General features: G+C 43.9%; 3 protein-coding genes across 3 annotated transcripts; 1 reads left to right on the forward strand and 2 right to left on the reverse strand.

Moving 5' to 3' along the window:
* Positions 1-456: 456 nt before the first annotated feature.
* fam185a (family with sequence similarity 185 member A) lies at positions 457-3,755 on the reverse strand. Its single transcript, XM_085779533.1, has 8 exons — positions 3,251-3,755; positions 3,020-3,129; positions 2,706-2,798; positions 2,332-2,470; positions 1,572-1,613; positions 1,374-1,469; positions 1,127-1,261; positions 457-1,005 (listed from the first exon to the last, which is right to left on the reverse strand). The coding sequence occupies exons 1-8, from the start codon at positions 3,714-3,716 to the stop codon at positions 893-895; spliced, it is 1,194 nt and encodes a 397-aa protein (XP_085635659.1). The 5' UTR covers positions 3,717-3,755; the 3' UTR covers positions 457-892.
* Positions 3,756-5,424: 1,669 nt separating this feature from the next.
* Positions 5,425-11,105, reverse strand: LOC146985998 (uncharacterized). Its single transcript, XM_085779534.1, has 2 exons — positions 7,422-11,105; positions 5,425-6,406 (listed from the first exon to the last, which is right to left on the reverse strand). Exons 1-2 carry the CDS (start codon positions 10,936-10,938, stop codon positions 5,694-5,696), a joined length of 4,230 nt encoding a protein of 1,409 aa, XP_085635660.1. The 5' UTR covers positions 10,939-11,105; the 3' UTR covers positions 5,425-5,693.
* Positions 11,106-16,361: 5,256 nt separating this feature from the next.
* Positions 16,362-26,855, forward strand: LOC146985999 (uncharacterized). The gene is made up of 8 exons (XM_085779535.1): positions 16,362-16,947; positions 17,219-17,338; positions 17,800-18,539; positions 22,035-22,172; positions 22,312-22,454; positions 23,357-23,524; positions 23,753-23,864; positions 24,154-26,855. Exons 1-8 carry the CDS (start codon positions 16,422-16,424, stop codon positions 26,005-26,007), a joined length of 3,801 nt encoding a protein of 1,266 aa, XP_085635661.1. The 5' UTR covers positions 16,362-16,421; the 3' UTR covers positions 26,008-26,855.
* Positions 26,856-27,074: the final 219 nt, after the last annotated feature.

The following is a 27,074-nucleotide window of genomic DNA, read 5'->3' on the forward strand; positions in this document are numbered from 1 at the left end:
AGCCTCAGTTCAGCTACCTGATTTCAGAGCTTGTGAAATCTGATCAGAATTTTGTTTCTTATTCTAACTTTTGTGATAGGTTGTTGATAAAATGTCTGTGAACAACTATTTTCTTTATTCATGTGTATTAAATTAAAAATATTACTTATTTTACAATCGTGATATATCGTTTGTTTATTCAACACTTTCTACTTGATTTATATTTGATTTTATTTTCTGCAGCACCTGAACTTCTAAGAGTGTGTGGATCTGTTTAATGTGGGACTCGTCTGTTAAAAATCTGTGAACTAAAGATCTTTGATGCTCCAGTGAGTTAAAGCTCACAAGTTGAAACAAACACAGATCTTGTGCAGCTCATCAGCCCATTTGGGGCACAGATGTCAGGCACTGGATATGTGCAAAGAGGATTGTGTGAAGTTACATATTCAGCATTAAGAAATAACTAAACTTGTTTTTTAACTAATTAAATCTGACAGAACAAGACTTAAAGAGGAGAACCCCCTGCTACTGTCATGTCATTTATAATTTAATTCATTGTATTAACATATTATACAGATGACATACAATCACTGGAAGCCACAATTTAACTTACAAAAAAATGACACAACGTAACAGTTTCTGACAAACATTCAGAACTATTTGACGGTGCTTCTCATGTTCAGTGTATTTACAGAGGCTTTTAAGATGTACAGAATATTTGAATACTTGTTAAATCACAAGTCTAATACCCTGCCTCACCTGAAATCACCTGCAGTTTTTTTTCAATACTATAGATGATACATATTTGCAATGCATAGTTTAATACTTCAGTGAGGTAAAGGTACATTCGGTCTGTAAAATATCTGGTAGTTTGTAGTAAAGCTCCGGCACAGTGATGTCAGTCGGTCAAAGCTCAGCTCCCCAGCTTCAGCGACTCAAACCAGCTTTGTGTCTTCAGTGTAACAGAGCCTCTGTCTGCCCGAGCTTTAACCCACTGCTCCCCTGGAGATGCTCCGTTCATGTAACCTAATAGACACACAGGAGACTACATTCAGAGCATGTGAATGAAACAGAACAGTATGTGTTGATTTACAGGGTTGGGGTTTATTGGATGTGAAGTGGGTGTAATGATAAACGATGGGCTCACCAGTAACTGTGGTTTGGCCTTGACTTGTGTTGTTTTCTTCCCCATGCAGAATCATCTCCGGGCCGATCTGCACTGACGCTCCGTGGAGCTCCACCCCCGCTCTCAGGGTGGATGGGACACGCACACACACTGGCCCTGCATGAGACACAAGAATGAGGAATGAACAAAGAACAAGAAGAAGATGACTCAAAAGAAACACATGCAGTGGTTCGTATGGTGAATAATCCTCTCGCATGTGTGTGTTTACCTTCCTGACTGTGGAGCTCAGCGCTGCCACTGTCTCCCACATAGACATCAATCCCTCCGCTGTGAGAAGAAACCTTCAGGAGACTATTTGAACCATCTGCAGAAAGTAACACAAAGCAAAACCCTCACATGTTTTGTTTTCACCAGCCACTGATAGACACCATACGTGGGCGATTATGTAATCAGTCAGCATGCTTACCTATTACTGTATCTCCAGACACGTTCTTCACGGTGGCATCGCCTTTTAATCAGTGACAGCACAAGTGTATGAGTAATAATTAATGTCAGTAAATTGCAACATACAGACAACTTGAAAGTAATAAGGATAATTGTTTCCATGTATTCCCCTAAAGACAAGCTGCTCCGTAGCAGGAAGAGATTAAAATTCTACGTGAATGATGCATTTCCTTTGCTTCACTTCATGTGACAGGGCTGTTTGCCCCTCTTGTCCAATCTCTGCCTACAGCTATGAGTTTTTGTCCAACTAATCAGTTTTATAGATTGAGATTCCCCCCTAAACAAGTACATTACAAGTCCCAGTAAGTTTGTGATAAATTGTAACCACATTGCCGTTAAATTGACAGGTCTGGATCCAAATCCAGGATTCCTGACATACCAAAGTCATGCAATTACCAATGGCTGGTGGACAGTGGAAGTTGATCCAAGTGTGTGTATAAGCAGGAAAAATGTATGGACATTTCATTTTACTGGAAACAAGTCAAAATTAGTTAAATTGAAAAAAAAAAGAAAAAAAAAGACTAGAAGAATAAGCCTATAGCTGTCAAATAACTGGAGTGTAAACTACAATATTATACTCTGAAATGTATATGTTAATATAAATTGGACAATTATGTTGCTTGTGCTGTGGCTGCAGCACCAACCCCACATATGATTCACTGTCTATTGTAGCTGTTTATAGATGAGTAGTTGGAGTGGAGTGGATGCTACTGTTTGCTCACCATGCACATGTCCCAGTTGTACGCTCCCTGAGGAGGAGGAGATGCAGCTGGACTCGGCGTAGATGGCTTTGACCTTAAGTGGACCACGTTCTGTAGAAACAGTCATCCTGGTGCCCTGGAGCTTCTTGACATCCACTGCCTGCAAACACACAACAGGTCAAGGCTGAGGAACATGATTGAAACTGTTTTTAAACTTTAAACTTTTTAAAAAAAATCCATATATAATCAAGTGAAACACACAACTCGTTGCTTTTAACACATTTAGTCAAGTTCTGTATTCAGGCCACTGCTGCCCCCTAATGTCGGCTCAGAGTGGGAGCAGACATTAGGGGGGCAAGTGCTACTGTAATAACAACCAACACTGTCCTCCTTACACCGTCTCCACATGTGCTGATGTCCACGTTGCCATGGATGGTGCCCACACCTGTGATGTGGCCTCCACTGGACTGCACCTCCACCTGATGACCCTGGGATACAACACAAACAACAGTGAGAGAGGATGAGGAGCAAGGAGTCACTCCGAGGGTTCGTGGAGCCTCTTTGGGGAGTCCTGACTCCTTAGTGTAGTGTGATGATTGTGATGTGATTGTGATGTGATTTAATAGATACTTTGGTGGTTTCATAAAGTGGCAATTAAGAAATGCTGATATCATCAGTAAGATGCAGATGTTGTTGTGCCACCACTGACCTTGACAGAGTGCAGCAAACAGTTGCCTCTCTCTGTTTGCACCTTGCAGATGTCACACTCCATTTTCTTCACCTCTACGTTGCCTTTTCCTTGAGTGTTAATGAAGAGATCTGGTAAACACACACACACACACACACACACACACACACACACACACACACAGAAATTACTCATGGACACCTGACAATGACAGGTTGATATCACTCTCATTTCCCAGGAGGAGAAACTCACTGCTTTTGATGGGCGCAGCCAGATCAATAGTGAGGCTGCTGTCCACCCTCTCAGCGGAGATGAGGAGTTCTTTGGTCTGATCATCGTAGTGGACCCGGAGCTGATCCAGATCCCCCGCCTGCTGCTGCTGCTGCTGCTGCTGCTGTCCGGTGTCCGCTCCGTGGACCGTGATGAAGGCTCGGTCTGCCTCCGGGAAGGCGTGCGGGTCCAGCGAGTAGATGGAGATGCTGCTGCAGCCGGTCAACTGAGCCCGCACTGTGCTGAAGGGGCTCACCGCCAGAGCCCACTGCTTCAGAGGGGCATGTGTTGGAGACTGAGCCCGGTCGGGGCTGGAGACGGACCGGGAGGTGTGCAGCGGACACCGGGGGGAGACCAGAGACCTGGGGGTGAGTGTGAGGGACCAGCAGCGGAGAAGTGCGACACATCCCCGCTGACTTACTGAACTCTGAATCATAGAAGCCGCCATTCAGTCAGCAGCATGTAGCCTACAACCATAACACTGTCAAACTGTGATACATTCACACAACAAAACCAGACTTCCGGTATGAGCTTTCAAATTAAAAGCGACAATTAGGCTACAATTGAGCTACAACTATTTGTCTAATAAGTAAGTGATAAAGCCTCTTCTGCCCAGTAAGTGCTCTAAAAATTAATGTATTAAGTATTTAGAAAGAGTGGGAGAAAAAGGGAGTATAACTTCATTCAGACCTAAAACAATGGAAATAAACAACCTTTTAGCAATAGAATATCCTACATTTAGAGATATGTTAAAATGTAATTTGTTGTTAATAAAAAACACATTATTTTTGTCTTCGACATAATTTATACCTTTCATGGCATGCTCATGTAGTCATTGGTATGCTATTTAGATGCAAATAATGAGTGTCAATATGGAATTCCATTGATTTTTTTGTTTTTCTGTGATGATGAAAAGTGTAGTTTAATAACATAATATCGACTTGTGGGTCTTATGAACCCCACGTTCCTGCCCTGTTTTATGCAACATACAGCTTCTCTCATCTGAAATACCACCTGGAAAATAAATAATCCAGGATTACCAACGACACATAAACCCTGAGTGGCCCCTTTGCTTTTCACCTTATTAATGGAAATACTGCTCTGAATGAAAGACTGGCAAATGAGTTAATGAACTATTTGACTATATTTTTTTCTTTCTTTCTTTTTTAGGTTTTTTTTTTTTTTTGCTTTTATGTTGAAAGCAAACTCTTTTACTTCCGGTCTCATTCAGTCTCACTGCTGTTGTCTTGACAGACCGGATGTACGGATCTTGTATAAACATGGCCCCGCCCCTTTCTGATTCTGTCCAATCAGAAGCTCAATTTTAGCAACTCGAGCGCAACGTCATCATTTCCGCAACTGTTCTTACGTACCTTACGTACATGTCCCAAGATGGCTACTGAAGAAGTTTGAATGTAATTGCTCAGCACCTGCAGAACAAGGTGTTTAACGGTGAAGGGAGGAAAAAGTCCTCCCTTGTCTGACTAGACAAAGAGCGGGATTCGCTCCTTTGACCAATTAAAACAACCACATTTTGAGTCGAGAAGAAAAACGCTGAAAAAGCAAAAGTTATGCCCAGACAGGTAATGTTTTTATCTTGTGTAGGAGTTAGAAATCCCAGAAATTAGAAGAAAAAGTAGGCTGCATTTCCTCTATGTGTAGAATGATATAGCCTACAAATAAAACAGCTGTGAAATCATAAAATTAACCTACTCCTATGACTACTGGGATTATGGCAATGGGCGAATTTGCTAAAATGTTGAACTATCCCTTTAAGCATTACAATAGGCTACTTACTGCTATGTATTTTCTTTACATTTAGTCTACTTGGCCCACGTTTATCATTTGTTACTTTTTTTTGTAGGCAAAAAACACATGTGAATTCCAATCATTAAAGTAAATTCATTTTATTTATCTTACAAAACTAACTTAATTACAAAACATCTCGGACAGCTTCAATCAAATATCAACTGGCTTTCCAGTACAGTAGCCTAATAAAAAAAAAAACGTCAAAAAACAAACAATGTCAGTCTCTGCCACATACAAGTCAGATTCAGGCTTAGTAGAAAAAATAACTCTTCACAAGAGGATTTCTCTCTCGTCACTGAACAAATCCCACTCTCAAAAACAACATTATGATATTATGCGGTTATTAAAATAAAATAAAAAGATAATAAGGAATAAAGGAATATAATCTTAACTATGTACATCCTCAGTTATTGTCATTAACTTGTAAACAAACCAGCAGGCTACTGCAAAATCGGCCACCACCAGGCGGCAGCGTTGTGTTAATGGTAAGAAATAACTGTGGGGAGAGTATAGTGAGTTTTTATTATTAAACTGTAAGGAGTATTTTAGGAGCTTGTGGTTGAAGTTAGTAGTTACACCCTTTTGTTTTTAATCATGCCCTAGCAGAGTCACACCCCTATGGCGTAAGGCCCTTTGGTCTGATCATCATCCTCACTCTTTTAAAGGACCGTCTGTCACTAGTGGGGTAATACTCTGTGGATATGTTGTGCCACGTCCCCCAGAAAATCCCATCCCGGACTCCCGTGTACTTTCCCACGTAGTATCTCCCATTGAGGTTTGCGGCCATGCAGGCGTCAAACCACCAGCCGGAGCTGTAATAGGCCCCGCAGTTCCCGGACGGGTATCGGTCGTTGTCCCTGTCCGGGGTGGTGAACGGCCTGTTGTTGTGGTCGTAGCTCCTGCTGAAGCGGAGAGCGTCGCCCGCCGTCCCCGAGTATCCTCCCACCGTCAGCCGGTAGCGCAGCCGCTCGCTGGCCACCCTGAACTGGCCGTACTCCGCGTACTCCGTCACTCCGTCGAAGTCCTCCAGCTCCACCCGCAGCAACATGTCCCTGTCCCGGGTCAGCAGGTGGATCATGTTGTTGCCCAGCCAGAACTCCCCTCCGTCCAGCTGCCCGAAGCCGGACCGGTACTCGGCCCAGCTGCGGTTGAAGCTCACGCTGCCGTCCTGTCGGCGCTGCAGGACGGTCCAGCCGCCGCCGTGCAGCTCCATGTCGCAGAAGACGGGGAAGGACTTGCCGCGGAGGTCAGGGGTCACTAGGTACACTCCGCTTTTTGTCTGTCCTCCTCGGTGCAGGTGGTCCGAGCAGTCTCTCTTCACACCGGTGACTGCGTTCAAAGAGACAGAATCATGAAAACCTTTGTTTGACAATAAACAAACCTTCACACACTGATTAAACGACCTTCTGTTAATACGATGCAGGTGAAATTAAAACTGCAGCTGGGATGTGACTATAAAAACGTGTTGAAAGAGGTCATAAGTACAACTACTTTTCCATCATAAAAATATTCAGTGTTTTTGAAGTCCTTCTTGGCGATTTTCCACAGTGGACACATGTAATTTAAAATCTAAAACAACAACAATAACAACCAAGTGTTAAATATCAAACGTTTTTTTTAGGTAACTACATTTCTAGCCAGTATTTTCTAGTGTTTGTTTGATCAAACAATAGATAATTAAGCAGTGTGATGTACCCTTTAAAGAATGAGATGAACAAATGTGATAGTCCTCTTTTGACCCACATCTGTTGCTGCATCAATAACAGGCTGTTGGTTGTTAGATTTAAATGCACTTGCAGTGTTTGAGCTCAAGCATCAAACTCAACCAAACATTCGATTGATTTACTGCTTAATTATTCACTTACTGTAAGACAGCTGTATATGTGTAACCTGTTGCATATGTGTTTTTTTTAGATGTTGGTCTATGCATACTTGTGGTTTTATCCTTAATTACCACACACACATAATGCACAAGTATGCAAATTCCTCTTTTGACACCAGACATGATGAATAGCATAAAGATGATCTCACAACACATTCTCTAACCCCACATGTTGCTTTCAACTCAATCATACCTGTTTTAGACACTCAAATACTAATGCACGACAGTTCCCCAGTGTTTTTTCTCTCAGCTTAATTATTGTGATGCAATGTGACAAGAAGAAAGTAAATAATTTCATCATGAAGTTGCATCTGCCTTTTCACCTTCTTTTTAAAGCTACATTTAATTCGCATTTATCATTCTTATGCAGTGAACATTAATACACAAACAAGATAAAAGTGCAAATCAATATTATTTGGTAGACAAAACTTCTCTGTGACAAAGTAAAATAATAGATCTGACCTTTAACTGGTGTATGTGTTGGCGGTCTGGGGTCGGGTCTGCTCCCTGCGTGGCTGTACTCGGGACGCTCTTTTGGCCGCCTGTCCAGGGATGGTCCATTTGGATTCAAGCTGTTGTTGAGGAAAGCAGCCACCTGGTTGATTTTCACACGCAGCTCACGTGTACTGGGAGTAGGAGACTCGGCAGCCGGGGGCTTGAGGCCAGAGGCGGCGGGAGTTGTTGACCTGAAGTCAGGGCTGAGGTTGGAGGTAGTTTGGGGGCGGGGGGAAGTGACTGAACCCGTCATTGTGCCTGTATCTGGAGTTTGTGTAGGTGTTGTTTCCTCCACATTGTTAAGTATCTTCTCTTGTAATCTGGCGTCAGCGTTAGGAGCTAGATTTAGCTTTGTTGATCCTGGAGAGGTGCTAGGCATAACACTCGGGAGGATCCCACGGATGATTTTGTTTGGTCTTGTTGTCATTGGGATCGATGACGGTTGACCGACTGTTTGTGGCCTCAGATCAGACGTGGTCCTGCTGTTTGGGTTCGTCGTGAAGCCTTGGGGGAGCGTGTCGGGGAGAGGGAGGGACTGAGTCTCCTGGCTGCTGGACGTCTTTGCACCCAGAGTGACAGCAGTCGGTTTTATGGGACCAGATGTAGGTGACATGCCAGTTTGAGAATTTTGGATGCCATCTGAAGTCGTCCCGCTGATATGAGGAGGATCTAAATCTGTTTTGGTCTTTGAGCTTGGCCTTAGTTGCACTGCTGGTTTCAGCCTTTGAACAGATGTTGCTCCTGGCTTGGCGGTAGGTCTGGTTGGTGGTCTGTGTGCAGGGGGAGGCCTTGGTTTGGGTGTTTTGTCAGAATCTACCTCAGGGATATGTTCAGGTACAGATTTTGGGTTAAACTTAGGCATTTGGCCAGACCAAGGTGTTTTAAGACCCTGGTTTGTTTGTGGTAGTTTGCCAGGTTTTGGCCTTGCGTTTGGTTTAATCCTTTGGTCTGTTGTGGGTTCTTCAGGTTTTTGGTAACGTTTGGGTACGTGGCCATGTTTAGGGTTTTGGTTAAGAATGAGAATTTCCTGACTGGGTTCAGGTTTTTGATCAGGGGGTAGATCAATACGATCAAATGTAGGCTTTTCTCCAGGTGTTGAGTCTATGTTAGATTTAGGCTCAGGAGAAGGATTTTCATCAGAATTCCCCATTAATTCTGTCACAAACTTTTGGATATCACTTTCAGATTCACGCTCTTGAACCGGCTTTGGTTCAGACCTTTGGTTGGGTTTTGTTTTTTCTTCACTCTTTGGCTTTTTCTCAGGTTTTTGCTTTTGATTTGGTTTGTTCGTTTGAAGAGGACGATGCAGCTTTTTCTCAGGGTTTGAGTTTTGGTTACCATTTGGGATTTCAGCAGATTCAGGATCTGTGCCGGAAACTGTTGTGTTGACAGTTACAGCTCTCTGATTAGACGTCGGTCTTTGGACAGGAGGTATAGACGTATGCTGAGATTTTGGCTGCTGATCAATTAAATTGTTTGGCTCAGTTGTATGTTTTTGGTCATGTTTAGATACTGGTTTGTTGGTGTTGTTGGTCAGATTTTGATCAGTAGTTAAATTATCAAGTGGCGCTCTCTGGTCAGGTTTTGCAATGTGGACTTGCTGAGGTCCTTTACTAGATTTTGGTTTCTGATCAGAGGTCAGTTTTGGATAAGAGGGCTTCTGCTTTTGGTTTGGTTTGGTTTGTTTCCGGTCATTCTTAGGGTTTTTTAGTTTCTGGTCTCCTTCAGGCTTAAGTCCAGGTTTATGCTTTTCACCAGGCTTTTCTCTCAGGCCTGGTCGAGGTTTCATGACCGTCTTAGTGTCTGAGCTGACGTTCGTTTTAGCTGTCCAGCGACTGCCATCTCTTTCTCCGAGGAATGCAGTTGTGTCTGAGTGCTGACTTTTAGCGATGGTGGTCATAGATGCCATAGTTGAGCCGACTCGATCTTCAAAGTCTGCTCCTGCTCTCGGCTCCTGTCCCAGGCCGCCCGGTGACCTTTGTGTGACTGTTGTCGGCTTACTGACGGCCCTTAACCCTGTTTCTTCCTCACCTGTGCTTTGGGTTGGTGGTACATTTGCAGGCATTGTCATCTCTTGATTGACATCTGTGATCAAATGTGAACTGGATGAAGGAGGAGAGGGATGAGGTGATGAAGGGATCGTAGCTTTGTTTGAGTTTATGGAGTCTGGTTCTGGAGCTCGACCAAGCGAGGACTGAGGAGTCGGACTGACGGAAACAAAGTCGGCGGATTCAGTTGCTTTGTTGGATGTTAATTCTCCATCACTGTCTCTCTGTACACTCTGGACCATTTTTTCTCCTTCTGGTTTGATCCCTCTGCCTGTCTCCCTGCCCTCTTCCTCCTCCTCCCTCTCTTTTACAGTCGTCTCTTTTCCTGCACGCCTGATGCTTTCAGTCTGTTTTAGCTTCTCATTATTTTGCTCCACTTTTATTGCCTTTTCTGTTTTCTTTTTCATGTCCTCTTTGGGCTGCTCCTGCTCCTTATTTGTATGCTTACTGTGGTCCTCAGACATCTTTATTCCATCACTGTCTCTGTCTTCTTCAGTTCGGGTCTTTTTGTCTGTTTCCTTCATTTCATCTCGCCACACGTGACGGTCACTTTCTTCTATTTTCTCCTTATTTTTCATATGAGTGGTTGTCTCTCTTTCTTTTCCGTTCTCCAATATTTCTTCTCGATCCCCCTTTGAATCCCGTTTTCTGTCTTTTTCTTTATCTGTTTCTCTCCCCGTCTCTCTGTTATTTTTTTCAGCAACCTTCCCCGTATCCGCTATTCTCTCGTTTCCACCAGCAGCTGGCTTCTCTGACTGGCCCAATTTGTCCTTTCCTTTTGCCCCTTCTGTCTGAGTTTTTCCATAATTTTCTGCCACTTTTTTCAAGGTTTCTGCTTTCTCATTTTCTTTTACAACCCCTTTATCACTCTCTCTTTCTGCCTCCCATTTCTTTCTCTCTCTCTCTTCCAAAACTGTTCCTTTCTCCAAATCAGTATTACCATCTCCTTCCATAGTGTTTTCCACTCTAACTCCGTCTGTTCCACATTCCTGTCTAAAATTTTTCAGTCTCTCAGGATTCTTCTCATTCACCCAGTTACTCTCATCCTCCTGTCCATCTGTACCTTCATTCAGCTTCACATGCTCTCTTTCAAATTGTCTTCCACACTCTCTCTCAGTTTGGCTTACTGTACAATCTGCACACATCTTCCTCAGTTGATCCACATTGTCTTTCAGCTTCTGCAGATCCTTCATGATCTTCTCCAGCTCTCCGAGCTGCTTTGGCAAGTGAACAGTCAGCGGAGGCAGACTGAATAGGTAGGGGCATGTGCTCTCATCCTGACCCTCTCTGCACTGCCCCTCACTTTGCAGTGTTGCAGCGCAGGGTCCAAATCCCTTATCCCCCACAAGGTCTCCTTCCCCAGAGTCTGCTATGGTCCAAGAGAGGCTCAAGAAGGCCAGCAGGGTCCCACGTATGCACAGTGCTGTTAACCTCATCGCGTCCTGAGAGAAAAGAGTAAAATGAGAGCCAGGAGAGAGTGTAAAAAAGATCCACCTCAGTTTGTGAAGCAGCACAGTGACAGCGAGAGGAGGAGGTAAGGTGGGTGGGAGGGAGGGAGAAGAGGAGGGAGGGGGAGCTGATAGAGCTGCTTAGTGAAAAGCAAGTCTGTGAGAGAAACGAGGATCGAGATGCTTTGGGAGGGAAACAGTGAAGAAAAAAACAGGGTGAGGGGAGGATTGTGAGGATGTGCCGCTCAGTAGATGGTGTCTGAGATATTAGATGATAAACATGACACATGGGGGAATGGTGAAACATTTCTACCTCTTAATATTAGCACAATTATTAATAAAACTTAAAAATCAGTCATGAAAAAGCACAAAATGTGACGGCTACAGAAAGCATGTGTCCTCTTTTAATCCTATTATTACTTTCCAATTTGTCCTCCTCATCACAACATGTAATGAAGACCATTTGTAATGCATTCTCACTCCATGCTGTCATGATAAGTATATCATTGCCTGCAATATGCATATGTGTCACAGTTGCTCTGGCAAGCGCTCCCCAGCTTCCTGTCAGTGGGTTCTTTAACATGTGAAGAACAGATGCGACAGGTCAAAATATGCATTTGATATAAATAAAATATTAGCTACTGGGACAGGGCCAAGAGTTTGTTCCTCAGATTTGTAAGGACATTAGCTTTTACTGTAAGCTGTATGGTTAAGGTCAGATTTTGAGTAATGGATGTCAGGATTCGTTCAAGATGATTCTAATGCATTTCCAAGGGAGGGGAATATCTCATGTGTTATTGACTTTATTTGGACAGTACTAATCCTTTACAAGTGTAGGGAATCATTGAGGCAATCTCTGGGTGGAGGGGCTAATCTCTCTGTGTTCAGACTGTGTGTTTGTCTAAAATAGAGACTTTTAGCTAACTCATTGTGTCCACATATAGTCAGAAAAAAGGCAAAAGAGAAAACACAGTCACATGAACTAAATGAGGCATCTGCTTGGCAGGGAGTTAAGATAATGAGGCTTTAGTTTCTCAGACCCGGGGTGTAAATGTCAGTCCCACCACAGGATATGAGATATGAGTGATAGCATGCAATGCCTGTGTTTGATGTTTCTGAAAATTGTCCATTTCTGAAGCTTGTTAGACCATTTAAACTGTCTTATTTTTAGACTGTGATGAAACTGGACCCCTGTGTATTTTTGTCTCTATCATTGGATGGTTGCTCCGACTGCATGAAGCCGGAGAGATTTCTCAGCTGTCCTGTAATAATGACAAAGGAAACCATTTGTTTGGTGAGAGCACTGTGGGAAAGATCACAGTGAAATGAAAAAGCAGTTCAGGTGGAGGAAGAAGGCTCAATAACAACTTAAGAGCAGAACAACTTTTATTGCTGCAGATTTTTGAGAAAAACCAAGTTGTTTTGCTCTGTTTGAAATTAAGTTCAGTCCAGTTTTTCACCTCAGAAAAAAACCTTTAACCAAGCTTTAAAGACTAATATAATGGACTATTTTTTAAGCTTTGAAGCACGTGCATATATACACTAAGTAGTATGCAGCCCAACTACAGTACAGATGACTTCCTTTCCTCTATACAAATCCAGCCATGAGCTCATTTGACATTTGACGACTGTGGGCCGGATAAAAGCCAGGAATAAGAATCCTTTCACCTTTCACAGTCGCTCCAGTGCTTCGACACTTACCCAGGGAAATAGTGTGAGAGAAATGTTTACACTCTCAAGAGACTTCTGTCTGAGCGCTAAGCTGTATTGATTTATTATCATAGAGCCACATCTTTTACAGCACAGCCAGGCGTAAATCTCAGACAGTCGCTGCTTAACCCGCCACGAGCTAACCTGATGCACGGGCTGCGTGAAGAATGAAAATGATTACAGAGTTACAGTACGGTTGGTGAAGGTTGATAGGGTTCATTCATTTGATCGTCAATCTAAATAAATCCATTCTGCTCTGGACAGCTGCAGGATACAGCCAGGAGCTCTATTATTGCCAATAATACCCTCACTCCTGGCTTTACCCATTTATGGAGAGCAGGGGTTTTTTTTTTGCTCCTTAAGGTGCCCTCTTGAGATACAGTGTTTTGAATTCCCCCAGTGAGCTGGCTTGGCCCACTCTCTGTCCTGGATTGTGTAAACATTGTGGTTTTTTCCATACAGACTAGAACAAACATCTGACCATCAGTCCGGCTTTGCTGCCTGGGCTTCCTGGCAGACTACTTCATCTCCATCCACTTTGGGCAGAGGAGCCCGTGTCGTTGGTCAAGTCTGTTATGTACAGAAGTGTCCCATTTCCAACTGAACTTGGGTGAACCTGATGACTGTCATGGTGCAGCACCGGCTGTAACACTTGTATCACCACAATCAGTCTGCCTGCCTGAAGGTACAAACCTACCTGGAAAATATTACTCACCGTTTGAATCCTGAGAGCTGATAAACACGTGCATGCAGAACAGTTACATGATACAACACCTGCCTTATTCCTGTGCCTCTATTTGAAATTAAAGCATCACTCCTCTCTCTCTTTCTCCGCCCTCCCTCATCACACACACACACACAAACGTACTCGCACGCATATTATTATTATTATATATATACATATTCCCAGTAATGCTTCAGTAACCAATACATTCCTTTGCCACGTGCAGGAATGTTTTTCAGCGGTCAATTGACTGATAGTGAGTCTTAAAAAGTGAAACAATCAAGTGGCCCTCACATCTGGGCTGGATTTCCTACAGCGAGCCAACACCAGATAACGTCAGGTCAATTTGTTTCTATTCCAAAAGCCTGGACTTCATTAGGACTGTGTTTGAATTTTATATTTAAGAATCCTTGTCCCGATGAAGGATATGAAAAGCAGGCATAACATGGGAACAGGTTGTCTGCAGTTGTCACCTTATGCCCAGTGGGACTGCGCTCTGAGGTGAAGAGGGGACATTTTTGAGACCCTGGTATGCATAAGAAATAAACTGATAATTATCAATGACGGAAGATATTATTTCACATTTCTACAGTGTTTTATAGGTGACCCTCTAAAAAGGCTTTCATCTCACTTTATCTGTGTCTAAATGAACTGAATTGTGATGTATTGTGTATAAATCACAGCTGTAATTAATAGAAACCATTTGCAGTACACAACAAGGACAAGATGATGTTGCACTGCATGTGACTCAGTGTTTTGCAAAAAACCTTGTTTGTTGAACCTTTCTTTGTCTGTACTGATTTAGCAATAATATTTAGATGAGACTTTATTCTGATGAAAGCATTTAATTAGAATTACACTTTATTGTATTCTCCAAATGTTCTGGGTTATTTTTCAGTAAAAGTAAAAACAATCACACTGGAAAAATACTCTAATACACCGAAAAGGTTGAATATTATTAGCAAAATGAACTTTGATTATCACATTTAAAAGGATCATTACTGAAGCAGTGATTATGTTTTTGCTACTGTAGCTGGTTAAGATGGAGCTACTTACTGACGTTGGCGAGGTGAAGTTTAACCAAATTAGCTAAAGATATTAAATGTCATGGAGTAGAAGATATACTGTATATTTCCCTTACAACTCAAGTGGAGTTAAAGTATAATGACGTAAAATGGAAAAAACAACAAAACAAAACAAAACAAAAAAAAAACACTCAATTAAAGGACCAGTGCTTTAAATAAGTATCTGAGTTATAAATGTCTTTTCCACTGCTGCTGTGAAAAATTATTATTCTCTTTTCACTGATCCCTGTTCCAGGAATCAAAAATAACCTTTACTTTGTTATCCTAGTTTCTCGGTTTTCTTTTCTCGAGCAACACAAAGTGTCGGGGCTCAGTGTAACATGCACCCGATGAACAATTTGGGTCAAAAGAAGTAAACAGATCTCATTTTAGAGTAAACCACTGTCGGTACTCATGAAAATTGTGTACACTACCTTCCCAGTCTCCCTGGCAGATTAAGACTTCTACTTTAGTAGCTGCAGATACAGAAGGGGCAACGTACTGTAGAAATGGATGTGGACTGGGGGAGAGAGAAAGAGAAGACCATTTGACAGAAAGGAGAAGTTTATTTTTATCCACATTTCTGCAGGATTTGTTTCTGTTTAGTGTCATAACACAAAGATAGCTTTCATCGAGCGTTGGTATTTAATGAAAAACAGCATAAAGGCGTCACATTGAAGATTTAATCGCATAGTGTTGACCTTTAATGAAAGATAGGGCTTGGACCTTGAATGTAATAAAACTTGTCTTGTTGTTTATGAGAAGTGCAAGCACAATTTCAGCTAACGCCTCCCAACATTTGTGTTTTGAAGGAGATTTAACGACACAGCTGCCAGGATCAGTGAACCTGATGGTTTTCACAGAGGAAGGGAGGCCTGTCAATACATTTCCATCACTATACTGTCACCTACTGGTGGAAATAAACAGATCCCATTCCTGCAACTAATGAATCCACAAAAAAAAGAATAATAAATGAAAAGGTTTGTACTATTAAAATTGGTAGTTGTCTATTTCTTGGTTAATCATTCATAATCCTGTGGTCTTTACATTCTCAGCCATTTTAAAATGAAACGTGTCTATAACTACATTAAATAAACATATAAAACTTTACTTTTTTTTTTGACCAGGTGCTTTTGATAAAAACACAAAATGCAAATGAAGTAGCCTATGGAAAATACCATCTCTGAAGGCGTCCTGCAGGAATGATTCAGATAAAAATGATTGTTTTTGAGTGTGTTTTATGCATAAATAAAGTGGATTAATGAAACCATTAGATCGCTGTTTTCTTCCATGTCATTTCATTTGAGTGTATTTTGTTTATGATTGTTAAACAACACATTCACAACATCACATCATTATCACACTTGGCATGATCACGTAGCCTATAAGCATTTTGTGGTTATATAAATAAACTAGATACAAAAACAAACAACCAAAACTGAAACATATTTAAATAGAAAATAACTAATTAATTAGAAAAATAATAATAACTGAGGTGAAAGTCTCGGCTACGGTAGCTGCAGGGTTTAACTTTCTGGACTTCTCTAGAGGTCTGATATTAATAACTTGATTACATTATTTGATCCCACTATTCAAGCGATTTCCACCTTGACATTTCAGAGCTGACTCGGTCCAAACCATGGATAGGTATAGGTCTTATAATAGATCCATGGTCCAAACGCACAGAGGACCGCGGGCCCTGAACGCCTCCTGCGTTGCCTTCAGGGTCGTGTTGCAGTCAGAGAGTCTGCACAGGTACAGTGACATGATTCAGAGACAGGACGGTGCAGCAGGACGAGGAGCTGCTGCTGCTGTAAACACTCCTCCTCCTTCTCCTCCTCCTCCTCCTCCTCCTGTCCGTCTCCTTCCTCCGTGCGTCCTCCGTGCGTAATGACGCAGCTCGCCAAGCCCCGCCCCCGGCCTGGCTCTCACGCACCACTTACGTCTGACCGTAAAAAATAGAAACTTCCAAGATGGCCGAGTCCGTGGACTCCATGCATTTCGCAGCAAACAGCAAAACAAATTCCCCCAAACCCCTGATAGCCAAGCGGCCGCCGGAGAGCCGACCACAGTCTTCCAGCGACATTTACCCGCCGCCCCCCAAGAAGGTCCGGGTGGAGGAGAAGGGCCTGAAGCAGCACAGGAAACTGAACGGAGAGGTGTGCGCAGGGGAAAAACACAACGGGAAGCAGAGTTGTGGGAGCCCAGCGAAATGGAGTTTCGGCCCGGCCAAGGCGAGCCACTCCGCCGCCGCCGCGGGGCCAGCGACCCCCGCACGGAAAATCTTCAAAATCAGCAACTTCCTCGCTTCGCCGCTGAAAGTGAAGAAGGCGAAAGAGAAACGGCACAAGGAGAAGGAGAAAGGCGGCGGCGGCGGCGGCGGTGAAGCGCAGCAGCAGCAGCAGCAGCAGCGGAGCTCCGCCGCGGGTGTGGAGAGAGTGAGCCCAGCTAGCTGCCATACAAAGACCGAGAACGGCGACGTGAAAATGCTCCAGAAAGGTGAGGACAGCCCGGACAGACAGCCCGCTCGGTCCCACCCGGTTACCATGTAGTTAAAAAGCCCCGCCGCTTCCTATACTGTAATAAAAATGATTTATTGAATTATTACATAATTTGCTGTACCGCAGGCCCCAGTATTTATTAGGCCCAGATGGGGGGATTTATACACGTGGAAATGTTTGTTCATCATCAGCAATGTGTCTCGACTTCATTATAACAACATTTAATAACTTCACCCTGTGTCTTCTTCATTTTCCTCTTTTACTCTCAGATCACCGCGTGAAGGAGAAGGACAGGGAGAAAAAGAAGAATAAAGAGTGGAAAAACCACAAAATGCCACCTGTTCATGACATCGCAAGAGAAAACGGAGACGCGATTTCTTCACAGAAAGGTAATAATCAGATGTTACATAATTGATCAGCTGGGAAGAAAAGTGTTTTTTTTTTTTCATTGTTGTGGGAGAACTTTGAATTACAGAAGACACTTTTTTCTTAACATACAGTTTTAGTGGTGTGACTCAGAGATGAAACTGCTGTTATATTAATGGGAAACAAGATATACACAGTTTGATTAAATATCTAATTTGACACAATATGAATGAGATGTGATTTTTAGTTTGATTAACTGATTTGATTACACATGCAAAATGTAAACACTAAATATGCACTTATTTTCATGTAAATTCAAATATAAACAAATATCCTTAATGTTATGCAAAGTTGAAATTAAGATGCAATCTGAAATGTATTGAATTGTTGCTTCTCCATGTTGAGTATATAAGTCTTAAATGTAGTATATAAGTCTTAAAGGGTGCACAAGCTAACACCTGGTGTGTCTAATCCTGTCTCACAGAGTCCAAGGAGAAGCCCAAAGCCGGTTCGGAGGAAGACCTCCTGCTGAAGAAACTGAAGAAGAAGAAGAAAAAGAAGCACAAAGACGGGGAGCGGGTGAAGGAGAGGTACAGCCCACCCAAAATGTATCATCGCTCCTGCCAGACGGTGTGTTCAGGGGTGTCTCTGGGTCTGCCCGAGTTCCTCAGTCGAATCAACGGCAACAACGGCATCGACGGCGGCGGTCTGCTCCACACTGCTTCACAACAACAACAACAGCAACAACAACAGCAGCAGCACCATCAGGACCCTCCTCCTCCTCCTCCTCCTCCTCCTCCTCCGGTTTCCGCCGCTACCTCCGCCTCCATCTCCTCCATGGTCCGGGACCGGCTGGGCTACAACTCCCTGCATCACTGCGGCCCGGCGGCGCCGCGGCCGGCCGGCCTGGAGTTCGGCCGTCTGATCCACGTGGAGCAGCAGGCCAACGGAGGAGCGTCGGTGGCGCACGCCTACAGCGAGCAGCTCTCCTGCCTGTCCCCGGCCGACATGCAGCGCTTCGCCCAGGAGTTTGTGACCCTTTCCTTCAGCGAGGACGAGGCCCAGGCGGCGTGTTTTGTGATGGGAATCATCCACGGAGCGGCTTCCTACCTCCCAGACTTCCTGGACTACTTCTCCTACAATTTCCCCAACGCACCGGTGAAGATGGAGGTGCTCGGGAAGAAGGACATAGAGACGACGACCATGGTCAACTTCCATTCTCAGGTGAGGTTTATCGTTCTGTGTTGTGTGAACGAGAGCGCCGGACTGTCGGCTGCTTCTGTAAAGTTTTAGTTTGTAAGTCTGGAAGTTTGAGCAGCAACAGATTCAACCGCTACAAAACAAGGCGGCATCAGTTTTAGCGTTGGTCCAGACCGTTACAGGTCATCTTCACTCCCGGGGTCAAAGTGTTTCTGCAGCCAGATCGTCTCACCACGTCGTCTGTTGTCACTGCTGGTTGGTTTCTAGAGGAGCCGCCGTCGACGACAGTGACCATGACACCTGCAGTGGGAGGTGTGCTGTCATGTCGGCCTCTGCAGGTTCAGGTTGTGTTGAAGAAAGTTAAATTATTTATGAGTTCAAAAAAAGTTGTAGAAGTGACAGCAGCTGGGTGTGCATTCACAGACCACGTCAGCTTTCAGTTGATATTTTTCAGTATTTTATGGTTTCTAATTTTAGAAACAGACAGATTTAAAAAAAACGACCCACTTTTATTTTTAATTTGACAAGATATAAAGATGATTTTGCCATTCGCAGCTCTTAAAATCCTATCATGAATATCAGTGAAGACTGTTCATACAGAGATAAATGTTATTAAGTATTTCTCTTTGATTGGAGAAAGAAGCTTTCACAGAACCCCCCCCCAGTTTTACATTCACAGTTACTGAGTCCCACTTGTACATAGGCTATATTAGAGATACATTAATCAGCTCTCATAATGAGGCACAAATATCTGAAGAAGAACCAAGACCATGCTTTTTAAATTATTTATCAATAATTACCAAGCATCTATTTATATCTGCCATAAACGGCTGCAATCCTACAGTTGCCGCATCCTGCTAGTTATGATTAAGAAGTCTAATGCACCTGAGAGACACCTGTTTGTTACATTATATCAATAAAAAAAAAAAAAAAGGATGATAGCATTTACTAGAAATCTACCCATTGATTCTTCACTTCAACCACAGCTCGTATTCAAACATCATTTAAATGCGAATGAGAATCAATTTAGGCAAACTAAAAAGTATTCATGCCAGAGACAGGACACTCGTTTCTCTGTGGTCCCTTTTCTTGATCGTACATCTGTTTGCTTTGTAATCAGATCAAGCTTCGTCTTGTCTGGCTTCACGTCCTCCTCCACCACCAACATCAGCCAGATGTTGCATTTCATCCTGTTGCCTGCTCGATACAACTGTCAGCAAATTTTCTTGATTGACTCAGTTTCGATTGTTAATGATAGAAACCGCAGGCTTCATGTTTGGTGAAGTCACGGCGGCGAGTTGAGTGAGTGATGGATTCATGACCGTGTGCGTTCGCTGTTGGACTGACGCGATGTGTCAGAATCACAGAGTTTGTACTGGCACTAAATGCACACGTGGGAGTCATGGCCACATTATTATATGTATCTTATTACACAGTTTGGGTCAGTAGCATGAAATTTGCTCCTTTTTAATAACACAGCACAGTTTCATCTCAGTGTTTTATTCCTGGAGGACGTTCCTCTCAGACCCCGGGGGTCTTCAGCTCTCAGTTTGAGAATCGTCTGCTTCTCTGACAGCGTCTCGTCATGCTCCAGCATGTTTGGACTTTGCTGTTTTTCTTTTTAAACTGTTTGTCTTGAAGTTTTCACACGGTAAACAAAGACAAGTAAGTACACTTGACTGGACAAGAAACAAATTAACAAAATTTAAAGATGGAGTGGGTCCGGGGTAAACATTTATCACTCACAACTGTTGGTGAAATGTTGAAATGTTTGAGACGTAGTGGGCTGAAGGTTTGTGGAGTGGTTTAAGTAGTTTAGTCATTCATTTGGAAGCCACCGACTTCAGAGTAGATAAAATATGTATTGGCTTCATTCATCTGTAAAAAAGACTTTTCTTTTTGTCTTCTTGGCATTATTTGACCTCTGGTGACCTGAGCGTCTTTGATTTGGAAATGAATCTGCCTCAGTAACGCTCTTCAGACATTATTATGAATAAGTGCCCTTTTCTCACAGTTAGAAACTTGTTGGTCGTCAAGTATCAAATGAACTGAGTCAGTATCTGGTGTCAAAAGACAAACATCTAACTCCTGTTCCCACTCTCATCATCACATCACGTAGTCTTTCCATTCATAATCTCTGTATTGTTTGACTTGTAAGTCAGAACTTGCGTTACACAGAAACACCACAGACATAACGTAACATACTGTATGAGTAGTAAAACTGAAACAGAGATGCAGCATTTAGTGCAGTTTGTTTTTCGTCATGGTTTTGTTGTGAATGTATATACACGATAAATTAAAGCTGTAAAATTCCCCAAGCAAGGGGCAGTTTTGCTTATTGAATAATATCAAATACAGAAAAGCGCAGCAATAAACCAGGACGACTCTGTGGAGCACGTCGCTTCAAGTATCAGGTTCTTCTGTGGCCCCGTCCCTCCACTCAGTTTAGTACAAATTTGTTTTGTACTTTTTTTTTACATAATGCTGCTGACAAACAAACAGACACACATCAAACTCATAACCTCCTTAGCCGACAATAAGTACAAACAGCCAGTAAAGTCACTAATCAGAAATCAGGGGGCACCATGTCACATGCCACCAACAGACTGAATTACATTTTGTTTTAAAAGCCCATAAATTATGAAAAAAGGGAGCTTGTATTTCTCTTAGTGCCACTTCAAGGGAGGTAAAACCTCCATCAGAGAAGTAAAACAGATTGAGGTCAATGTGCTGAGAGTCCAGAGAGATCACATCAGCTCTCAGTGTTTAATATGTATGTGTAACATTTATACACCAAATTAGATTAACACATTTACACGTTTCTCACCAAATGTCACCAAAAACAACAAACAACCAAATATGATCAATTCTGTAAAAGTAGATGTTATCGCTGTGCTGTTGTACTGGATTGCATTAGAGTGTAGAGGTGAATATTGATATTTTATATAAACATGTTATTTTTTAATTATGTCACAAAAAAATCCCCAAATTTTTATTCTTTAAAAAAAAAAAAAGAAATACCCTGTAACAAGAGGCTAGGTGATACAAGCTCATGTTTTATATATACACAATAAAGGTGAGTCCTGCAGTAAATTACAGTTGTCACAGTATCATACCTTCTTTGGCCCACGTCCCGTCTCTCCAGGAAGTGCAAATTAGTTCAAAGTGTTTTGTTTAACCCTTCTGACAAACCAAACACAAAGGAGAAAATGTATTTTGATACTTCTCGTTCCTCTGCGACATTTTTACTGTTGTTGAGATTTCCCTCCCACGATGATTACGACTCTACTAAAGACCTAAATCTTTGTATTTAAGGTCTTCTCTCCTGGCAGGCAGACGCTGCTCTTAACGAGCGCTGTGAACAACACACTGACACTGCTAGTCTGCGTTTGTGTCTGTGAAAGCTTGCACATGGTTTCTGAAGTGTTGTTTTTAGTTGTAGATTTGTCAACGTACGATTTATTGATCTGTTGGATGCATGTCTAATGTGTTTCCTGTGCGGGCCCCTTGCTGCTGCAGGTGAAGCGGACATATTCCCAGGGAACATACCGCGCCGGGGCCATGCGGCAGGTCAGTCTGGTCGGCGCTGTGGACGAAGAGGTCGGAGACTACTTCCCAGAGTTCATCAACATGTTAGAGGAATCGCCTTTCCTGGAGGTTAGTGTCTTTTTTTATCACGTTTGGTTTGTGTACGGCCAGAGGATGTGTGAACATCTGCTTTGCTTCTCCCCCGTGTGTGGCGGCGGTCGTTATGTAACTTGGAGTTTCTTCTTTCTTACCCCCGTGTTTTCTGCAGCGGACTCTGCCCTGGGGAACGTTCTCCAGTCTGCGGCTACAGAGCCCCACTGAGAGCGACGACGGCCCCATCATGTGGGTCAGACCTGGAGAACAGATGATCCCTTTGGCAGACATGCCGAAGTCACCCTTCAAAAGGAAAAGGTGTGTGTGTGTAGGTTTTGAGTCTGTAAATGTGTACCAGTGCACAGGTGTCGGCGTCTCACCAGCGTCGCCTCCTGACACAGCAAACCACATCTTAGTAAATATATTTTATCTCTTACTTAAAGCAGATAACAGCGGCACGGCCGTTTCGGCTAATGCTGTGTTCAAGGCAGGCTTTTGAAACCGTAAGTTACAGCTTCAAGTCACAACTACGACTTGGTAGCGTTCCAGGTAACCCGTAGCTCGTGTTTTTACCGTCCTGTTGTCTGTGAAAGTTCCCTATAACGGCCACTCGTAACTTCCGACCCGTGAACTCGTACCAGATCGAACTGGTATGACTTCACAGGAAGGAAAAACACAAAGTACGAGTTTCCTTGAACGCACCATGAGTTAGCAGGCCCCGCCCTTGTCAGGCATCAATTGGTCCTCGTGCTACGTCACCACATTCACGCGCATCCCTTGGCTGCACACACAGCCCTTCATGCCGTTCTCTCCCCTCATTGGATAACACTTGTATCCCACAAGGAAAATTTTCTCCTCGGGTTACAGCAGAGCAGAGTGACGGAGAGACTCGTGTTTAGGCTGAAATACTTCATGTAAGTGATTGCTGACGGAAAATAGGACTATTTAGGACTTATATTAACAAAAACATTCCACTGATATCTGCTTTAACACATGTTCTGTACAGGTACTTTTAGCACAGGACCGCACTCCAATCATGTGGCGATAAATACTTTAAACTGGAGTGCGATCTTGTACTTTTTGTACATTTTCTATGTGGACTTTTGTTTTGAGGATTCAGCACCTGTTTATTATACTTTTGGAGTGTGTTGTTTTTGGATTTCCAGGTACTTCACCATGCCGTGAACTTGTACTGATTAAATGAATGTATTGTATTTCAGGTCCACCAACGAGATAAAGAACCTGCAGTATCTACCCAGAACCAGCGAGCCCCGGGAGATGCTGTTTGAGGACCGGACAAGAGCCCACGCCGACCACATCGGACAGGGCTTCGAGAGACAGACTACTGCTGCTGTGGGTGTGCTGAAGGCCGTACGCTGCGGAGAGGAGTGAGTACACACACAGGCCATCTCTCATCGCTCACTTGGACCCTTCAGCATTAAATACAACTTGACGTCTGATAAACAAAGCGGTAGCACTCTGTCTTCCACTAGTGTTTGTTAAAATGTTTGGAGCAGCTACTAACACACGATGCAATCCCCAACGTGTGAGAAGTACAGTTTGTGTTTATTTTAAATTCTGACCCGTAAACAAATCTTTTGTTTATGCCCTCACAGCGGCGACGCTCCTTCGCGGATAACCAAAGATGTCGTGTGTTTCCACGCCGGAGATTTCCCAGATGTGGTCATGAGGCTGCAGCTGGACCTCCACGAACCCCCGTTGTCTCAGGTGGGTCACACTTCACACAATCTGCAGCAGTACACATCAGCGCAGCGGCTTGTGAAACGCTCTTTCAATATGTTTATATCAGCTATAAACCAAACGACTAAGTGTGCTGTACCCAGACACGCTACGATGCCTCCTGTTCATCTGTTTAGAGGAGAGATGCTGTTAGTCTGTGAAGTACATTGGTTGTTCTTTTGTTCCATCGTGCACTTATAATAAAGATATTCCCACATTGTGCTCATTTTATTGTCGAGTTACTGACTCTCGTATTTCCTTGTCGCCGTCCCCACAGTGTGTGCAGTGGATCGATGACGCCAAACTGAACCAGCTTCGGAGGGAGGGGATCCGATACGCTCGCATCCAACTCTACCACGACGACATCTACTTCATCCCCAGAGGAGTCGTCCACCAGTTCAAGACGGTGTCGGCTGTCTGCAGTCTGGCCTGGCACATCCGACTCAAACAGTATCACCAACACGAGGAGAAGGAGGAGGAGGAGGAGGAGGAGGAGGAAGAGGACGAAGAGGAGGAGGAGGAGGAGGAGGAGGTGGTGGTGAAGGGAGAGAAGTGTACACACCCAGAAGTCACACTTCATATCAAAGAGGAGAGGGAAGAGGTGGTGGTGGAGGGGAGGGAGTGCCTCCCTGCTGTACAGACGGTGACGAAGCCGGAGGAAGAGGACGTGGAGGCAGGGGAGGGGCCGCTCTCGCAAACCCCGACACAGATTTTCAAGGAGGAGGAGCACGAGAGCCGAGTCGACACAAAGGAGCTGTCAACAACACACTCTGTACCTTTTGTCAAGAGGGAGAGAGACGACGGTGTACTCAGTCACACACTAATAGAGGCCAAAGCTGAGGAGGAGGAGGAGGAGGAGGAGGAGGAGGAGGAGAAAGAGGGAGGCAAGAGAGGGGGAGACAGAGGAGCAGACACATGCCAGACACTGCAGAAGGGCCGAGAGGAGGCTGATGTGGATAATAACGCATCCTTTAAGTCACTACAGCACATTAAGAAAGAGAGCGACGTGGAGGAGGAGAGGCCGCAGAAGACGAGTCTGTCGGGTCAAGGTCTGAAAGAGAAAACTAAAGATAGTCTAACAACCACATACAACACGGCTCCCGTCAAGAAGGAGAAGGACAAAGGAAAAAGAGAGAGAGACGAGAGAGAAAGGGCCAAGGAGAAAAAAGACAAGGACAGGAGTAAAGAGAAGGAGAGGGATAAAAAGGAAAGGGTGAAAGACAAGGATAGAGAGAAGGACAGGATGAGGGAGCAGGAGAGAGTCAAGGCCGAGGGAGGAAGAGAGGGCAGCGCCTCGACGACGCAGCCTTTGCCACAGATGAGGAAAAAGGAGGACGAGGAGCGGACGAGAGAGGGCAGCACAGCCTCGCAGACGTCCCAGCCCGCTCAGAGGGACGAGAAGTGGGCCAAGGAGTGGGAGTCAAAGACACAAGCCCACGTCAAGAGAGAGAGGGAGCACGACAAAGACAGGGGAGGCTCGCAGGCGGCGGCGGCTGCGTCTTCGTCATCGTCGTCGTCGTCTCACTCCCGGCCGGACAGAGAGGAGGCTCGGGACGCGTGGTCGCATAAACACAAGTCTTCACACGGGAAGAAGGAGAGGAGCGGCAACAGGGAGGCGAAGGAGAGCAACAACGCGTCGAGCTCGCAGGGAGTCCAGGCGGCGAAGTCGGGGAGAGACGACGGGAAGACGGGCGCCCCCAGACCGGTGAACATTCAGGTTAAGAAAGACGGGAAGAAGGACAAAGACGTCAGCAGCAGCAGCAGCAGCAGCAGCAAGGACGAGCGGAGGAAGTCGTCTTCCTCCGGTCCCACGCCGCCGGAACACAAACCACCACGGACACTCATCACGTTTGACCTCTTTAAGCCGATGGAGGCGCACCAAACTCTTGCCCTTTCCTTCACGGACAGTCGACCGAAGAGCCACCACCAACACGGTGACTCTCGAGGCTCTTCCTCGAAGCCCGGAGCGGACAGTCGGACAGTTGTTCCCTCTAAAGGACCAAAAGTAAAGGACTCGTCGTCGCAGGGGAAACCCGCCACACACCTACAGGACACTCGGCCCCAGCAGCACTCACTAAAACAGCCCTTGAAAACACACACCCCCCAAACACAGAAGGACTTCTTAATATGAATGTCTCGATGTCTAGTCTTCTTCTTTTCTTTTTCTTTTCTTTTTTTTTTTTACTGTACAACTTACGGAGGCTTTGTTGAAATATTTGAAAATGCATCCTCTGCTTCAGACACAAACAAACTCTTTGTTTTTAATTTGTGACAGACCAGCGGGCTCATTCCATTACTCTGCCGACTCGAGCGACACGTTGAAACGAGGATGCACTCTCCAAGTATTTGAACAGTGCCTAAGAATGTAAGCTAAGTAGCTCACTTCACGTTTGTTAGCGATTGTATGTAGGCTCTATACAAAATGTTATGTGACCCGTGTGTCGGTGCCTGTGCACTACTTAGCTTCGCTCTTAAAGCACCTATTTTAGGTACTGGACTAGCCGATCTGAAAACAACCACCCGTACTCCCTGCTGTAGGAATGACCAGCGATCACTGTTTGGAAATAATGTCAGCAAGTCACAGAGCTCCTGCTGAAATCCTCTCATCGCCACGTTGCTTTAGTCGATGGGGTTTGTCGCCGTTTATAACACTCCAAAATTCGGAGCAAGTAGTTGTTTTCAGACTGGACTTTGTTTGACTCACACAGGGCTGTAAATGATACTGTATGTACCAAAACTGTACAGTATAGATGTTATTAGCACCAATGTGAGAAAAATGTATACAGAAATTGCATATATTTTTTGTAAGACAAGTTTTATTTTCCATAGAACTTATTTATATCATTTACTGTCTGTTTTTATTTGAAACCAATGTATGTGAAAATTTTGTTGTAAATACATTTTATTTCCTAAGATAAGACTTGGTAGTGTGATTTATACTCTGATCAGAACCTCTCAATAAATGGTTCAAAACATTGACTTAGTTGATGTTAATGTCTCTCCTGCATCAAGCTCTCATTTGTTTTTTTGGGCTACTTCAAGTTTGTGTTTAACGTCCTAAGTGTCACTGTTTGCAGACTACAAGCCAGTTAAAATAGAGTATTTTTTTCATTTTGGACATTTTGACTTGTCAAGCTAAACAAGTCAAGACGGGTTGCACTTTATTTAATATAAAAATAATTAAGTGCAGCTCAAGCT

Source organism: Trachurus japonicus, chromosome 6, assembly GCF_045865225.1.
Source record: "Trachurus japonicus isolate A0001 chromosome 6, Traja_1.0".
In the NCBI taxonomy this organism is placed as follows: Eukaryota; Metazoa; Chordata; class Actinopteri; order Carangiformes; family Carangidae; genus Trachurus; species Trachurus japonicus.

Bases quoted from the DNA above. Each gene is read 5' to 3' on its own strand.
- fam185a (XM_085779533.1), bottom strand. From the start codon at position 3,716: ATGGCGGCTTCTATGATTCAGAGTTCAGTAAGTCAGCGGGGATGTGTC. The intron at 1,614-2,331 runs GTGAGCAAACAG...ACTGATTAAAAG, and splicing joins ACAACTGGGACATGTGCATG to GCGATGCCACCGTGAAGAAC. The intron at 1,006-1,126 runs GTGAGCCCATCG...TGTGTCTATTAG, and splicing joins AGGCCAAACCACAGTTACTG to GTTACATGAACGGAGCATCT.
- LOC146985998 (XM_085779534.1), bottom strand. From the start codon at position 10,938: ATGAGGTTAACAGCACTGTGCATACGTGGGACCCTGCTGGCCTTCTTG. The intron at 6,407-7,421 runs GTCAGATCTATT...CTTTGAACGCAG, and splicing joins AACACATACACCAGTTAAAG to TCACCGGTGTGAAGAGAGAC.
- LOC146985999 (XM_085779535.1), top strand. From the start codon at position 16,422: ATGGCCGAGTCCGTGGACTCCATGCATTTCGCAGCAAACAGCAAAACA. The intron at 18,540-22,034 runs GTGAGGTTTATC...TTGCTGCTGCAG, and splicing joins TGGTCAACTTCCATTCTCAG to GTGAAGCGGACATATTCCCA. The intron at 23,525-23,752 runs GTGAGTACACAC...ATGCCCTCACAG, and splicing joins GCCGTACGCTGCGGAGAGGA to CGGCGACGCTCCTTCGCGGA.